The sequence below is a fragment of the Anomaloglossus baeobatrachus genome, chromosome 6 (assembly GCF_048569485.1).
Source record: "Anomaloglossus baeobatrachus isolate aAnoBae1 chromosome 6, aAnoBae1.hap1, whole genome shotgun sequence".
Classification (NCBI taxonomy): domain Eukaryota; kingdom Metazoa; phylum Chordata; class Amphibia; order Anura; family Aromobatidae; genus Anomaloglossus; species Anomaloglossus baeobatrachus.
Genome location: NC_134358.1, coordinates 35,827,062 through 35,843,652, shown reverse-complemented (window position 1 = coordinate 35,843,652; position 16,591 = coordinate 35,827,062). Strand labels below are relative to the sequence as shown.

Below are 16,591 nucleotides of genomic sequence, written 5' to 3'. Positions count from 1 at the left end.
CGGTGCCCCTGGATCTGTTGTTTTGTAGTGGACTCCTTGCAGACTTTAAGGATTTATATTTGTTTGGTTGTTTATCTTTGTGGTTCCAATAAAGCCCTTTGGATTGTTCCTTGGCCTGGCGTCCCTCACTGCTCTGTCACATACTCAGTCACATACTCATCCTTTATGCTTTATGGATTTCTGTAGAAGGCGGTTATCAAACTATTGCTATTGAAGTGCGAATGAATCTGAAGCAAAGTATACCTCCAGAATGGTCCTCCTGGTATTAGAGGGGCATTGACACAACGTCTTTTATGCCTTCTACATCATGTACTTTGTGTCTCTGCTACACTTTGTTCACATGTATGAATGAAAAGTTGAGACCTTTTTTGATTTTGCTTTTATAACTCATCCTGTGCTAATTCTGTATTAAATTGCCCACAGCTGCACTCACTATTCTGCTGGTGCAGTCACTGTGTACATACATTACTGATCCTGAGTTACCTCCTGTATTATACTCCAGAGCTGCACTCACTGTTCTGCTGGTGCAGTCACTGTGTACATACATTACTGATCCTGAGTTACCTCCTGTATTATACTCCAGAGCTGCACTCACTGTTCTGCTGGTGCAGTCACTGTGTACATACATTACTGATCCTGAGTTACCTCCTGTATTATACTCCAGAGCTGCACTCACTGTTCTGCTGGTGCAGTCACTGTGTACATACATTACTGATCCTGAGTTACCTCCTGTATTATACTCCAGAGCTGCACTCACTGTTCTTCTGGTGCAGTCACTGTGTACATACATTACTGATCCTGAGTTACCTCCTGTATTATACTCCAGAGCTGCACTTACTATTCTGCTGGTGCAGTCACTGTGTACATACATTACTGATCCTGAGTTACCTCCTGTATTATACTCCAGAGCTGCACTCACTATTCTGCTGGTGCAGTCACTGTGTACATACATTACTGATCCTAAGTTACCTCCTGTATTATACTCCAGAGCTGCACTCACTATTCTGCTGGTGCAGTCACTGTGTACATACATTACTGATCCTGAGTTACCTCCTGTATTATACTCCACAGCTGCACTCACTATTCTGCTGGTGCAGTCACTGTGTACATACATTACATTACTGATCCTGTACTGATCCTGAGTTACCTCCTGTATTATACTCCAGGGCTGCACTCACTATTCTGCTGGTGCAGTCACTGTGTACATACATTACATTACTGATCCTGTACTGATCCTGAGTTACCTCCTGTATTATACTCCAGAGCTGCACTCACTATTCTGCTGGTGCAGTCACTGTGTACATACATTACATTACTGATCCTGTACTGATCCTGAGTTACCTCCTGTATTATACTCCAGAGCTGCACTCACTATTCTGCTGGTGCAGTCACTGTGTACATACATTACATTACTGATCCTGTACTGATCCTGAGTTACCTCCTGTATTATACTCCAGGGCTGCACTCACTATTCTGCTGGTGCAGTCACTGTGTACATACATGTAATTCTTTCCAGAGCTGCATTTAGAATTCTGCAGGATTCAGATTTCAGCATTCTCTAGTTGTCTGTACAGTTTTTTCCTCATTTCATCTGCATGTTTTTTGTATTATATTTTCTGTACTGTTAGAATGTTTTCTTTATATTTATTTGCAGTCCCGCAGTGTTACATTACATGACCTTCTCTATCTCCCAGGTCCTACAGTGCTGGAGGTGTTCAACACCCTGCTGAAGCATCTGACGCTGAGCGTGGACTTTGAGCTAGGGGATCGAAGAAGTTCTGCGGGCAGTGCCGTCTTCAGCTCCAACTGTAAAGAAAGCGATGAGCGCATTGTTCAGAATGCCATTATTCAGACTATTGGTGAAAAATCTTCTTCTATACTACACTAATACTTTGTCTATTGCATTATTATTTTCCTGATTATGTCTGTGGTTATGTTTTATATAGACTGTTTTTAGTTTGAACACTTATTGAATGTAACTTTTACTATGATTCCTCATAGGCAAAAAGTTTCTATAATACTGCTCCTCCTGTATGTACAAGAATATAACTACTATAATACTGCCCCTATGTACAAGAATATAACTACTATAATACTGCCCCTATGTACAAGAATATAACTACTATAATACTGCCCCTATGTACAAGAATATAACTACTATAATACTGCCCCTTTGTACAAGAATATAACTACTATAATACTGCTCCTATGTACAAGAATATAACTACTATAATACTGCCCTCTATGTACAAGAATATAACTACTATAATACTGCCTCCTATGTATAAGAATATAAGTTCTATAATACTGCCCCTATGTACAAGAATATAACTACTATAATACTGCTCCTATATACAAGAATATAACTACTATAATACTGCTCCTATGTACAAGAATATAACTACTATAATACTGCCCCCTATGTACAAGAATATAACCTACTGTTCTTATGAACATTTTATCTTTATTTTATATATTATACTATTTTGCAGCATTTTCAATTACGGCGTTTTTATGCTTTTTCTTGTCTTTCCTTTACGTATGATATGTGATGTTTTTCTAAACTCGCTGTTCTGAGCGATTTCTCACTTTAGAGGTCAATATGCCAATTAATTCTACATACAGAGCCAGTATAAATAAATGCGCTTGTGAAAAATGAAAAACTAAAAATGATCCTGTAAAAACAGGTCAGGTAAAGCGCTCAGTTCTTCTAACGTTTACTGGAGGATTGGAAAATTGTCTGCAGGTTTTATTATTAGAGACACTAAACAATCAGCGGGGTCCGGCTGTCGGCAGATCCGACAGTGACATCTAATGTCACAGCGGTATCCCAGTGCACAATGGTCAGCGATACCGGGATAGCCATGGAAGGATGTATCCCCTGTAAATCCTCTGCTTTTTGGGCTGCCGGCCTTGTGCATACGATATTAGGAAATCACGGAGGTTTACAGTCATGGACAAAAGTTTTGAGAATGACACCAAAATTCTATTTTCACATGATCTGTTGCCCTCTGGTTTTTATTTGTGTTTGTCTGATGTTTACATCACATACAGAAATATAATTGCAATCATATTATGAGACCAAAAGGTTATATTGACAGTTAGAATGAGTTAATGCAGCAAGTCAATATTTGCAGTGTTGACCCTTCTTCTTCAGGACCTCTGCAATTCTCTCTAGCAGCGCTCAATCAACTTCTGGAGCAAATCCTGACTGATCGCGGTCCATTCTTGCATAAGCAATGCTTGCATTTTGCCAGAATTTGTTGGTTTTTGTTTGTCCACCCGTCTCATGATCATTGCCCACAAGTTCTCAATGGGATTAAGATCTGGGGAGTTTCCAGGCCATGGACCCAAAATCTCTATGTTTTGTTCCATGAGCCATTTAGTGATCACCTTTGCTTTATGGCAAGGTGCTCCATCATGCTGGAAAAGGCATTGTTGTGCGCCAAACTGCTCTTGGACAGTTGGGAGAAGTTGCTCTTGGAGGACATTCTGGTGCCATTCTTTATTCATGGCTGTGTTTTTAGGCAAGACTGTGAGTGGTGCGATTCCCTTAGCTGAGAAGCAACCCCACACATGAATGGTTGCAGGATGCTTAACAGTTGGCATGAGACAAGACTGGTGGTAGCGCTCACCTCTTTTTCTCCTAATAAGCTGTTTCTTCATCGTTCCTTATGGGAGACCCAGACCATGGGTGTATAGCTTCTGCCTCCGGAGGACACACAAAGTACTACACTAAAAAGTGTAGCTCCTCCCTCCTAGCATATACACCCCCTGGATAACCAAATATAGCCAGTTCAATGCTTTGTGTTCAGGAGGCACACATCCACATTCATGCATTCTCATCTGATTTTCATTTTAAAGAGTTTGAAGAAAAGCGGGTCCATGTCTGGACCCCCGGCATGTCCCTTCTCACCCCACTGTGTCGGCGGTGTTGTTAAGGTTGATTTCAAGGCTGGAGCCTTACATGCCGCGCTCCTTCACCATCCCTCGGGCTCTAGCTTGAAGTGGGAGCCAGCACCGGTCTCCATCCGCAGCCCTTTCAGGACCCTGCCGGACGGAGCACTCATCCCTCAGGGACCTGGCCCTGCGTCTCACAAGCTAAGTATTGAGACGTTATTGTCAGGGGGGTCCCTTGTACTTTAATGTTGGGGAGAGTGTGTTTTGAACCATTTGTGACATTTCCGGCCGGTTCTCCGGTTTTCACCAGAGAACCGCGCCGAGGGTGCCTGAGCGCCAGCCGCATTGTAAAATTTAGGCCACGGCTTCGGCTGCGGCCTAGTTTCGTTGTCACTGCCCCTGCATGTCAGTCATGCAGAGGGACAGTGCGGCGCCGCCCACCAGCCGTTCAGCTCAGGGGAGGACACTCCTCTCTGAGGAGAGGTTCCCCTCCCCTGTATATCCCCTTGGCCCTCCGGTTCCCGCTCTTGGACTAGGCCCCGCCCCCCCTCCTCACTCCAGCGCCATTTTATCAGCGTTCTCACACTGATCGGCGCTGGCTGCTGCATCTCTGCAATCTGTCTGGGGATCCGAGCTGTGGAATCCGGAGGGCACACAAAACGGTCTGGTAAGCCACAACCTCTGGTTGTGGACTTTCTTATACACTCTCTGGGGGTCATTCTGAAGGAGTGTATTCTTTACTGCAGAGCCTCCACTTCAGCAGCATGTCTCACACTAGGAGCAAGGCTGCAAGGCTGTACTCAATATGCACTGCATGTAAGCTCGTACTGCCTGAACCGAGCACATATCCTCATTGTGATGCCTGCTCTAACATGGTGGTGCCTCAGCCTGGAGTCTCCCCAGTGGTCCCTCCGGCTGCTCCGGCCCCGGTGGCTGAACCCCCGGCTTGGGTAGAAGTGTTTTCTAAATCTATCTCCCAGTCCTTCGCCGACTCCATGGGACAGCTGTCCCGGACTCTGCTAACCTTGCATCATCCCCCTTTTCAGGGCACCTCTGCTGCTTCGCCTCGCTCTGCAGAGCTCACAGAGGATTCTTCATCTGCTCCCAGACCCCGTCCTCCTAAGAGGAGACGCAGGGATCCCTCTCCTTCCTCGTTCCGCGGCTCCGATTCACGAGCCGACCCGCAGGACGAGGAGGATATCTTTACTGGGGGCTCGGACGCTACCTCCATGTGCCCCATTGATCTGACCGAGGGTGATGCAGATGTGAGTGATTTGATTGCGTCCATTAATTCTGTACTGGACCTCAATCCGCCAGCATCAGAGGAGCAACCCTCTCTGGCAGAAAAGCACCAGTTTACCTTGCCTAAGAGAACAAGGAGTGTGTTCTTTAACCACTCCAGTTTTCAATCCACTGTGTCCAAGCCCAGAGCCTGTCCTGACAAACGCTTCCCAAAGCGTGGTTCTGACGACCGTTATCCTTTTCCACCAGAGGTGGTCAAGGAGTGGGCTCACTCACCAAAGGTAGACCCTCCGGTGTCTAGACTCTCAGCCCGTACAGTTGTATCTGTGGCTGATGGCACCTCACTTAAGGATCCCACTGACCGCCAGGTTGACCTCCTGGCCAAGTCTGTCTATGAGGCGGCAGGGGCCTCGTTCTCCCCATCCTTTGCAGCAGTGTGGGCTCTCAAAGCCATCTCTGCTTCCCTAGAGGAGATGCATTCCCTCACTAGGGACTCTATGCCTGAATTGGTTGCCTTAACTTCCCAGGCTTCAGCCTTTTCAGCCTACGCCATGTCTGCCATGCTGGAGGCCTCTCACCGCACTGCGGTGGCCTCCGCTAATTCCCTCGCTATCCGCAGGATCTTGTGGCTTCGACAGTGGAGGGCAGATGCTTCCTCAAAGAAGTACCTTGCTGGGCTCCCATTTGCTGGGTCCAGGCTGTTCGGTGAACAACTGGATGAAATAATTAAGGAGGCTACTGGCGGGAAGAGTACTTCCTTGCCACAGACTAAAACCAGGAAACCTGTCCAGGGCAGGAACCAGTCGAGGTTTCGTTCCTTTCGTTCCTCTAACTGGTCGTCCTCTAAGCCCTCGGCCTCGTCCACTAACTCAGCCAAGGACCAGAAGCCCACCTGGCGCAAGAAGCCGCGTCCACAAAAGTCCGCAGGAGCTGCTGCCACCAAGGCAGCCTCCTCTTGACTATCTGGCCGAGCCAGCAACGTCCTTGGTCGGTGGCAGGCTCTCCCACTTTGGCGACGTGTGGTTTCAACACGTCTTCGATCAGTGGGTGCGGGATATCATCTCCCAGGACTACAGGATAGAGTTCTCTTCCAGCCCGCCAAACAGATTTTTTCTGTCCACTCCCCCCTGCTCCAAGGCCGCCGCCTTCTCTCAGGCCGTGGCATCCTTGCAGGCCAGCGGAGTGATTGTACCGGTTCCCGCCAGGGAACGGTTCAGAGGTTTTTACTCAAATCTCTTCCTAGTCCCCAAAAAGGACGGTTCCTTCCGGCCCATCCTGGATCTCAAGCTTCTCAACAAGCATGTTCAGGTGCGGCACTTTCGCATGGAGTCTCTGCGATCAGTCATTGCCTCAATGACCCAAGGAGATTTCCTGGCATCCATCGACATCAGAGATGCCTATCTGCATGTGCCAATTGCAGTTTCACACCAGCGTTGGCTACGTTTTGCAATCGGAGAGGAACATTTCCAATTCGTGGCTCTCCCCTTCGGGTTAGCCACGGCCCCTCGAGTATTTACCAAGGTCATGGCAGCAGTGGTTGCGGTTCTGCACCTCCAGGGGTTGGCAGTGATTCCTTACCTGGACGACCTTCTTGTCAAGGCTTCATCCAGCGCAGACTGTCAGCGGAGTGTCTCGCTCACTCTCGCCACTCTTGTTCAATTCGGGTGGCTTGTCAATCTGCCCAAGTCCACTTTGACCCCGACCCAAGAACTCACGTACCTAGGGATGCAATTCGAGACTCTGCCGGCACTTGTCAAGCTGCCCTTAGTCAAACAGCAGTCCCTCCATCTGGCGGTGCGCTCTCTGTTGAGGCCCCGCCGTCATTCCATCAGGCACCTCATGCAGGTGCTGGGTCAGATGGTGGCGTCAATGGAAGCGGTTCCCTTTGCCCAGTTCCATCTGCGTCCTCTGCATCTGGACATTCTCCGCTGTTGGGACAAGCGGACTTCTTCCTTGCACAGGTTGGTTGCTCTGTCGCCACAGACCAGGAGCTCTCTTCAGTGGTGGCTTCGGCCCCTCTCTCTGTCTCAGGGACGCTCCTTCCTGGCCCCGTCCTGGGTGATCCTCACCACGGATGCCAGTCTATCCGGCTGGAGAGCAGTATTTCTCCACCACCGAGCACAGGGCACTTGGACTCCGTCCGAATCAACCCTCTCGATCAATGTGCTGGAAATCAGAGCTGTGCTCTTAGCTCTCGTAGCCTTTCACCACCTGTTGGCGGGCAAGCACATTCGAGTCCAGTCAGACAACGCGACAGCAGTTGCCTACATCAATCACCAGGGCGGGACTCGCAGCCGCCTGGCAATGTTGGAGGTTCAACGCATCCTTAAGTGGACGGAGGACTCAAAGTCCACCATATCCGCAGTCCACATCCCAGGCGTAGAAAACTGGGAGGCAGATTATCTCAGTCGTCAAACCGTGGACAACGGCGAGTGGGCTCTGCATCCGGCAGTGTTCCGGTCGATCTGCCGCAAGTGGGGAACTCCGGAAGTGGATCTAATGGCATCCCGGCACAACAACAAGGTCCCGGTTTACGTGGCTCGCTCCCACGATCCTCAGGCCTTTGCAGCGGACGCGCTGGTTCAGGATTGGTCCCAGTTCTGTCTGTCTTACGTGTTTCCCCCTCTAGTTCTCTTGCCCAGAGTCCTGCGCAAGATCAGAATGGAGGGCCGTCGGGTCATACTCATTGCTCCAGACTGGCCCAGGCGAGCTTGGTACCCAGACCTGCTCAGTCTGTCCGTAGAGGTGCCGTGGCATCTCCCGGACCGTCCAGACCTTCTCTCACAAGGTCCGTTTTTCCGCCAGAATTCTGCAGCTCTCAGATTGACGGCGTGGCTCTTGAGTCCTGGATCCTGACGGCTTCCAGCATTCCTCCCGAAGTCATCTCCACTATGGCTCAGGCTCGGAAGTCTTCCTCGGCCAAAATTTACCACAGGACTTGGAGAATTTTCCTGTCCTGGTGTCGTTCTACCGGCCATGCCCCTTGGCCTTTTTCCCTGCCGACCCTTCTGTCCTTCCTGCAGTCTGGTCTGCAGCTAGGACTATCCCTCAATTCCCTCAAGGGACAGGTCTCGGCTCTGTCAGTGTTGTTCCAGCGGCGTATCGCCCGGCTGGCTCAGGTGCGCACCTTCATGCAGGGCGCATCTCACATCATTCCGCCTTACCGGCGGCCTCTGGATCCCTGGGACCTTAATCTGGTCCTCACGGCCTTGCAGAAACCCCCTTTTCAGCCACTTAGGGAGGTTTCTTTGTCTCGTCTTTCACAGAAAGTGGTCTTTCTAGTGGCCATAACTTCCCTCAGGAGAGTCTCTGATTTGGCTGCGCTTTTCTCGGAGTCACCTTTTTTGGTTTTTCACCAAGACAAGGTGGTTCTTTGTCCGTCTCCGGGCTTTCTTCCTAAGGTGGTATCTCCTTTCCACCTTAACCAGGATATTTCCCTGCCTTCCTTTTGTCCGGCTCCTGTTCATCGCTTTGAAAAAGCGTTGCATACTCTGGATCTGGTGCGGGCGCTCCGGATCTATGTGTCTCGCACCGCTGCTCTTAGGCGGTGCACCTCTCTCTTTGTGCTGACCACTGGTCAGCGTAAGGGCCTCTCGGCTTCCAAGCCGACCCTAGCTCTCTGGATTAGGTCGGCCATTTCCGATGCCTACCAGTGTACTCAAGTGCCTCCCCCGCCGGGGATCAAGGCACACTCGACCAGAGCTGTCGGTGCCTCTTGGGCTTTCAGGCACCAGGCTACGGCTCAGCAGGTCTGTCAGGCTGCCACTTGGTCCAGTCTGCACACCTTTTCGAAGCACTACCAAGTGCATGCTCATGCTTCGGCAGATGCGAGCTTGGGCAGGCGCATCCTTCAGGCGGCTGTCGCCCATTTGTGAAGTTAGGTTTCGCCTACTTCTCAGTTTTCTGTTTATTCCCACCCATGGACTGCTTTGGAACGTCCCATGGTCTGGGTCTCCCATAAGGAACGATGAAGAAAAAGAGAATTTTGTTTACTTACCGTAAATTCTTTTTCTTATAGTTCCGACATGGGAGACCCAGCACCCTCCCTGTTGCCTGTTGGCAGTTTTCTTGTTCCGTGTGTTTTCACCGGCTGTTGTTGTAGACAGAGGTTTCGGTTGTTCCGGGTTTTGCTCTATCTCTACTTGTGGGTGGATGTCCTCCTTCAGCTTTTGCACTAAACTGGCTATATTTGGTTATCCAGGGGGTGTATAAGCTCAGAGGGAGGAGCTACACTTTTTAGTGTAGTACTTTGTGTGTCCTACGGAGGCAGAAGCTATACACCCATGGTCTGGGTCTCCCATGTCGGAACTATAAGAAAAAGAATTTACGGTAAGTAACAAAATTCTCTTTTTTCCAGATGTCCCAAACAATCGAAAAGGGAATTCATCTGAGAAAATGACTTTACCCCAGTCCTCAGCAGTCCACTCCCTGTACCTTTTGCAGAATATCAGTCGGTCCCTGATGTTTTTTCTGGAGAGAAGTGACTTCTTTGCTGCCCTCCTTGAAACCAGGCCTTGCTCAAGCAGTCTCCGCCTCACAGTGCATGCAGAAGCACTCACACCAGCCTGCTGCCATTGCTGAGCTAGTACGGCACTACTGGTAGTCCGATCTCGCAGCTGAAACAGTTTTAAGATACGGTCCTGGTGTTTGCTGGTCCTTCTTGGGCGCCCTGGAGCCTTTTTGGCAACAATGGAAGCTCTTTCCTTGAAGTTCTTGATGATGCGATAGATTGTTGACTGAGGTGCAAACTTTGTAGCTGCGATACTCTTCCCTGTTAGGCCATTTTTGTGCAGAGCATTCTTTAGAGATAACCATGGTTAACTGAAGAGAAACAATGATACCAAGCACCAGCCTCCTTTTAAAGTGTCCAGTGGTGTCATTCTTACTTAATCATGACTGATTGATCGCCAGCCCTGTCCTCATCAACACCCACACCTGTGTTAATGGAACAATCACTAAAACAATGTTAGCTGCTCCTTTTAAGGCAGGAATGCAATGATGTTGAAATGTGTTTTGGGGGTTAAAGTTCATTTTCTTAGCCAATATTGACTTTGCAGTAATTGCTGTTAAGCTGATCACTCTTTATGACATTCTGGAGTATATGCAAATTGCCATTAGAAAAACGTAAGCAGTAGACTTTGTAAAAATTAATATTTGTAGCATTCTCAAAACTTTTGGCCATGACTGTACACAAGCTCCAGACACAGATTATTGAGCGAGGAAGAAAATTTAATGCTGCAGCCCCTTAAATGCGTCCCTTGAGGATTTTGGTTCCCACAGAGTGAAATCTGCACATTTTCTGCTGCGTATTCGCTCGTGGTAAATCCTCTGCTTTCTGCGCTGCCGGCCTTGTGCACAAGATATTAGGAAATCACGGAGGTTTACACAACCTCCAGACAAGATTATTCAGGGAGGAAGAAAAGTTAATGCTGCAGCCCCTAAATGCATCCCATGGGGATTTTGGTTCCCACAGAGTGAAATCTGCACATTTTCTGCTGCGTATTCGCTTGCAGTAAATCCTCTGCTTTCTGCGCTGCCGGCTTTGTGCATGAGATATTAGGAAATAACGGAGGTTTCAGCAACCTCCAGACAGATTATTCAGAGAGGAAAAAAAGTTAATTCCTACACCCCCCGAGTCTGTGGTGGGTCCAAACTATATCTATTCTATCCTCCATTTTTTATACACATGAGCGGTAAAAGATACTTAATGTATCTGTAATGACCTTCCTCGTGATGCAAAAATCTATTCTTGACATCGCTTTTAGACACGATTGCCCATGGGTCTGATACTGAACCCCTTAGGGCTTCCACGTGCCATCGTACATGGCCTGTAACATCAATAATGCTATTTGGATGGACCGCATTTTCAAGGTATAGTGTCTGCATGCTGTGCTTCCCATCAATCTCCTGGGTGTATTGATTTTACTGACCATAGAAATAGTGATACATTCATTTTTAGATTCAATTATAATTCACTAACCCTAGATTTAGTGATAGGACCAGGTTTTCTGGCCTTCAGCTGGAAAGGACAGGTGGGAGGTGCTTAGTAAGAGTGGACTTTGGCTCGCAGCTACTGTCATCCAATCAGCATCTCTTGGCAGACTCCGCCTACTCACAGTTTAGTTTCAGCCGGATCCTGTGCTACTTACTGTTTAATCTGGTGTTTAAAAGATTTTTATTTTATTGTATTTTTTTAGGATATTTTTGTTCTAATTTTTTACTTAATTTTTAGGTTTCTTTGGAAGTAATTTACCGGACTACCAGCGGTCTGAGATTATGATGTTCATCATGGGCAAGGTGCCTGTTTTTGGATCGTCGCACACACTCGATACAAGTCAGTTGGGGTGAGTGATCAAGTAAATAATAGACGTGGAGGGGGCAGCATGAATCTGAGTCCAGCCTAGGGTAATGGAGTCTCAGGTTGTGTCTAGGGATGATCGAATATCACAAATATTCGGCAATGTTCGGCTTCGCGAATAAGCGACGAATAGGTCGCTGCTATGCGAATATTTGATGCACAGTGTAAGTCTATGGGAAGCCCGAATAGTTGCTATTCGGCAACTATTCGGGTTTCTCATAGACTTACATTGCACATCGAATATTTCGCAAATAGTTGAATAGTGGCGACCTATTCGGCAAATATCGGCGTTGCTGAATATTTTGAGGTATTTGATCATCCCTAGTTGTGTACTTTTCATGCTACCTGGTTCACTTTACAGACATCATACCGAAAGGTTTTCCCTTTTTATACACTGCTGCCACCACCGTGCATCCATCCTTGTGCATCCAATACAACCTCTGTGCATTCCCTCTCTAGTGCACTTTACCTTTACTTTTATAGCTCCTGCTCTAGTTGTACATTTATTATTATTATTATTATTATTATTATTATTATTATTATTATTATTAGTATTATTATTAGTAGTATTATCTTTCTATAGCGCTGTCAAGGAAAAATTCGATAGTTTCGGCAACCACCTTCTTAACAATGAATGTCTGCTGAAATCTCTGATTAATAGTGACTGAGTACCAGCAAAGAAATTTAGACAACACAGATATCTGGTATAAACCCACTCTCAGTGAGAGTAGGTGCACAAGAGTGATGTGCTTTTATTTTTACAAGCCTTTTATAGAGCCATAAGGGGTTAATCTCATAGTAAAATTCATAAGTATGCCATTGGCTATATTAAAGAAATATGTAAAAAGTCTGTGACGTGTATCCATTTTGGAACTTCCTCTGCAGCACCTCCTAGTTTCCTACTCCATTTTTTGCATTGTTTCTGACACGTAACATCTCAACCATGAATTGGGACTTGCACAGATAGCCAGTCTTTCTTAGTACATCTGCATTCCGTTGCTTTGTATTAGTCTGCAGCTGGTGACCTTGACGTGCTCATACTTTTCCTGATACCAGCGGTAATTAGAGAACAGACTCTTCCATGTATCACACATCAGCTACAGGCTATTAAAACTCCTCTTTGCTCCTCATATACAAAAGAAAAGTTGGTTCTAGAAAGATATATAGTGGCTATTAAAAAAACATATATACAGTACAGACCAAAAGTTTGGACACACCTCATTCAAAGAGTTTTCTTTATTTTCATGACTCTGAAAATTGTAGATTCACATTGTAGGCATCAAAACTATGAATTAACACATGTGGAATGAAATACTTAAGAAAAAAGTGTGAAACAACTGAAAATACGTCTTATATTCTAGGTTCTTCAAAGTAGCCACCTTTTGCTTTGATTACTGCTTTGCACACTCTTGGCATTCTCTTGATGAGCTTCAAGAGGTAGTCACCGGAAATGGTTTTCCAACAGTCTTGAAGGAGTTCCCAGAGATGCTTAGCACTTGTTGGCCCTTTTGCCTTCACTCTGCGGTCCAGCTCACCCCAAACCATCTCGATTGGGTTCAGGTCTGGTGACTGTGGAGGCCAGGTCATCTAGCGTAGCACCCCATCACTCTCCTTCTTAATCAAATAGCCCTTACACAGCCTGGAGGTGTGTTTGGGGTCATTGTCCTGTTGAAAAATAAATGATGGTCCAACTAAACGCAAACCGGATGGAATAGCACGCCGCTGCAAGATGCTGTGGTAGCCATGCTGGTTCTGTATGCCTTCAATTTTAAATAAATCAACAACAGTGTTTCCAGCAAGGCCCCCCCACACCATCACACCTCCTCCTCCATGCTTCACGGTGGGAACCAGCCATGTAGAGTCCATACGTTCACCTTTTCTACAAAGACACGGTGGTTGGATCCAAAGATCTCAAATTTGGACTCATCAGACCAAAGCACAGATTTCCACTGGTCTAATGTCCATTCCTTGTGTTCTTTAGCCCAAACAAGTCTCTTCTGCTTGTTGCCTGTCCTTAGCAGTGGTTTCCTAGCAGCTATTTTACCATGAAGGCCTGCTGCACAAAGTCTCCTCTTAACAGTTGTTCTAGAGATGAGAAGGTGTGTCCAAACTTTTGGTCTGTACTGTACTGTTTCTCACAGTAAAAAAAAAAGCATATAGAAACATATTTTGTATATTCACAGCGCCAACATATTCTGCAGCACTTTACAATTCAGAGGTTCATACAGAAACAAATATATGTATCAGTTATAGAAAATACAATAACTAAAGCAAAAATTAAGACATCCCTGCTCGTAAGAGCTTACAATCTACAATGAGGTAAGGTGGGGCTGACAAGGTATAGGGGCTTATTTATAACAAGAGTTCAGCCATCTCCAATAATAGGGGGATAGTTAAAGGCTGCATGAACCCGCCACCAGCCAATTTTTGCAATGCTTTGGGTGAAGTGGAGTTTGAGGGAGAATTCATTTTCTGAGAAATAGTGGAGGGGATATATATGAATTGACTTTGAATAGGGAGGGTTATAGGCCACCCTTAAAAGATGTTTTTGTAAGGAGCGTCTGAAAGTGTGCAAGTTGTGGGTTGTCCTAGTTTTCTGGGGTAGAGCATTTCCAGAGGATTGGTGCAGCTTGGGAAAAGTCTTGGATCCAGGAGTGGGAGGTTCGGATTAGCGTGGACGTTAGTCGAAAGTCGTTTGCGAAACGTAGAGAACAGGTAGGGTGATAGACAGAGATGAGGGTGGAGATGTAGGGGGGAGCCGCACTGTGGAGAGCTTTGTGGGTGAGAACAAGCAATTTATATTAAATCCTATAATGTATGGACAACCACTGCGGTGACTGGCACAGAGCAGAAACATCCGAGTAACGCTTAGCCAGATAGGTGACCCTGGCTGCTGCATTAAGAATGGACTGGAGAGAGGGGAAGTCTAATCAGTGGGAGGCCAATTAATAGAGAGTTACAGTAGTCAAGGTGGGAGTGCATCAGGGCCACAGTGAGGGTTTTTGTAGTTTCCTTGGTGAAAAAGGGGCATATTCTAGAGATGTCCTTGAGGTGCAAGCGACCGGAGCGGGCAAGAGATTGTATATTGGAGGTAAAGGAGAGAAGGGGTGTCAGCTATAATACCCAGGCAGTGGGCCTGCAGCATTAAGAATGGACTAGAGAGGGGAAAGTCTAATGAGTGGGAGGCCAATTAATAGAGAGTTACAGTAGTCAAGGCGGGAGTGGATCAGGGCCACGGTAAGGGTTTTTATCGTTTCTATGGTGAGAAAGGAGAGAATTCTAGAGACATTCTTAAGGTTCCAGTGGCAGAAATGGGCAAAAGATTGTATGTGGGAGGTGAAGGAGAGATCGGTGTCAAGTATAACACACCGTTTAGAGATGAAGGGGAGATTGGAGACTGGTCTGTAGTTGTTTGCGCAAGATGGGTCAAGAGAAGGGTTTGGTTTTTTTTTTTAGTAGAGGAGTATTGATGGAGTGTTTGAAGGAGGAGGGGAAGAGACCAGAGAGGGGAGAGAGATTGAAGATTTTAGTTAGGTGAATAGTGACGACCGGAGAAAAGGACTGGAGTAGGTCTAAAGGGAAGGGGTCAGTAGTGAAAGTGGTGGCACGAGAAGAAGAGCGGAGCCTGGAGTGTTAGGGGCCTGATATGCCTCCGGACATATGTCTTTGGCCCTCTGTCATGGTTGACGTAGATGATGACTTCATGCCAGATGTTGCACATTAAACATGAAGCACACGGCACTTCTACCGCTGTTGTCGGAGCGCATGGTCATTTGCTTAGATGTTGCACATTGACATACAAAATTGTGTATGTGCAATAAAGACTGTTTTCTTCCTTCTGGAAAAGAGACATTTTGCTTTTTTTTTTTTTAGTCCCAGGGAGCATGGCTTCTTAGACTTCAGCCATAAGGATATCCTCTATTTTTTTTTTTAAAATTGAGAGCTGATAATACATGATGTGAGCAGAGCGGCTGGAGACGTCCGGCTGTCATGTACAATGCTAGAGATTAAGCTCAGCTTAAAAAAAAGAAACCCTGAAGAAAACCTCGTCCTCCTGCCTGGACAGATGTCTCTGTCCATTCTTAACATTTCCACTTGAGTTTCACCTTTTCGTGCATCATCTGGAAATGCAGAATGCTTCTGACATGTACGGTAACATGGCTTCATCCCCGAGACATTCAGGAGATCCGGCCGTGCTGAGGTCGCTTGACGCTGGACAGCTGAGCATTTCATAAACCTCCTGGTGCAGTGGTGCACACTGTCTTCACTAACAACCTGTGACACGTGTGTGCGTGTGTATGTGTATAAATATATATATATATATATATATATATATATATATATATATATATATATATATATATAATATTCATATTCATTGCGGGTCAAATGAGGGGGCTCAGGAGGGGACATCGCTGCATACACGCCATGTGCCAGCTTCTAAAAAAAAAAATTGGGTCAGTTGTGGGATTATTGAGGTGGCTCAGGAGGGGACATTGCTCCATACACGGCAAGTTTCCATCACTATGGTGTAACCGCCTAGATGCCGCTTTCACTTACTGACACCTGCAGTTAAACGGTTCAATGCAGGAGACTTACATTATTAAACACTTCCTCCCCAGGGATTGTCCTAATGAAGACCCCTGTCACTGCCATCTTTGTACTGTGTGCCTATAGGCTTCATAGGTCATCAGTAAATGGGAAATATACAACAGCGTCATAGGCCCCAATCGGTTTTTTGCCATCAGTCACAATCCATTTTCTCGACAAATCCGTCACAAATTGCGGCTAAACTGATGCAACTGATCCGTTTTTCGCCGGATTCAACTAGCTGAGGGCTAAATAATAATTGGAGCATGCTTAGTTGAAAAAACGGAATTCTTCGTTGGATTCCATCATTTGATAGATTATGACAGATCTTGCACCAATAGGCTTCCATTCTTCCAAACGATGGATGGCGACGGATCCGGCGCTGTCCATTTTTTCGACGTACACAAAAAAAAACTTTACTGGGGACGTAGTCTGCGTCCGACGGACAAATATTTTTCGACGGATTAAACGTGAGGCAACCCGTCTCTAATACAAGTTGAT

General features: G+C 46.5%; 1 protein-coding gene across 2 annotated transcripts in view; it reads left to right on the top strand.

Annotated features, from left to right (window-relative positions):
- Positions 1-16,591, top strand: part of EFR3A (EFR3 homolog A) — a 157,771-nt gene that overhangs the window by 72,013 nt on the left and 69,167 nt on the right. For both annotated transcript variants that reach the window (XM_075352857.1, XM_075352856.1), the window contains exons 8-9: positions 1,695-1,859; positions 11,375-11,486. In XM_075352857.1, the coding sequence (XP_075208972.1) occupies positions 1,695-1,859; positions 11,375-11,486 (277 nt within the window). The remainder of the gene's footprint in view (positions 1-1,694; positions 1,860-11,374; positions 11,487-16,591) is intronic.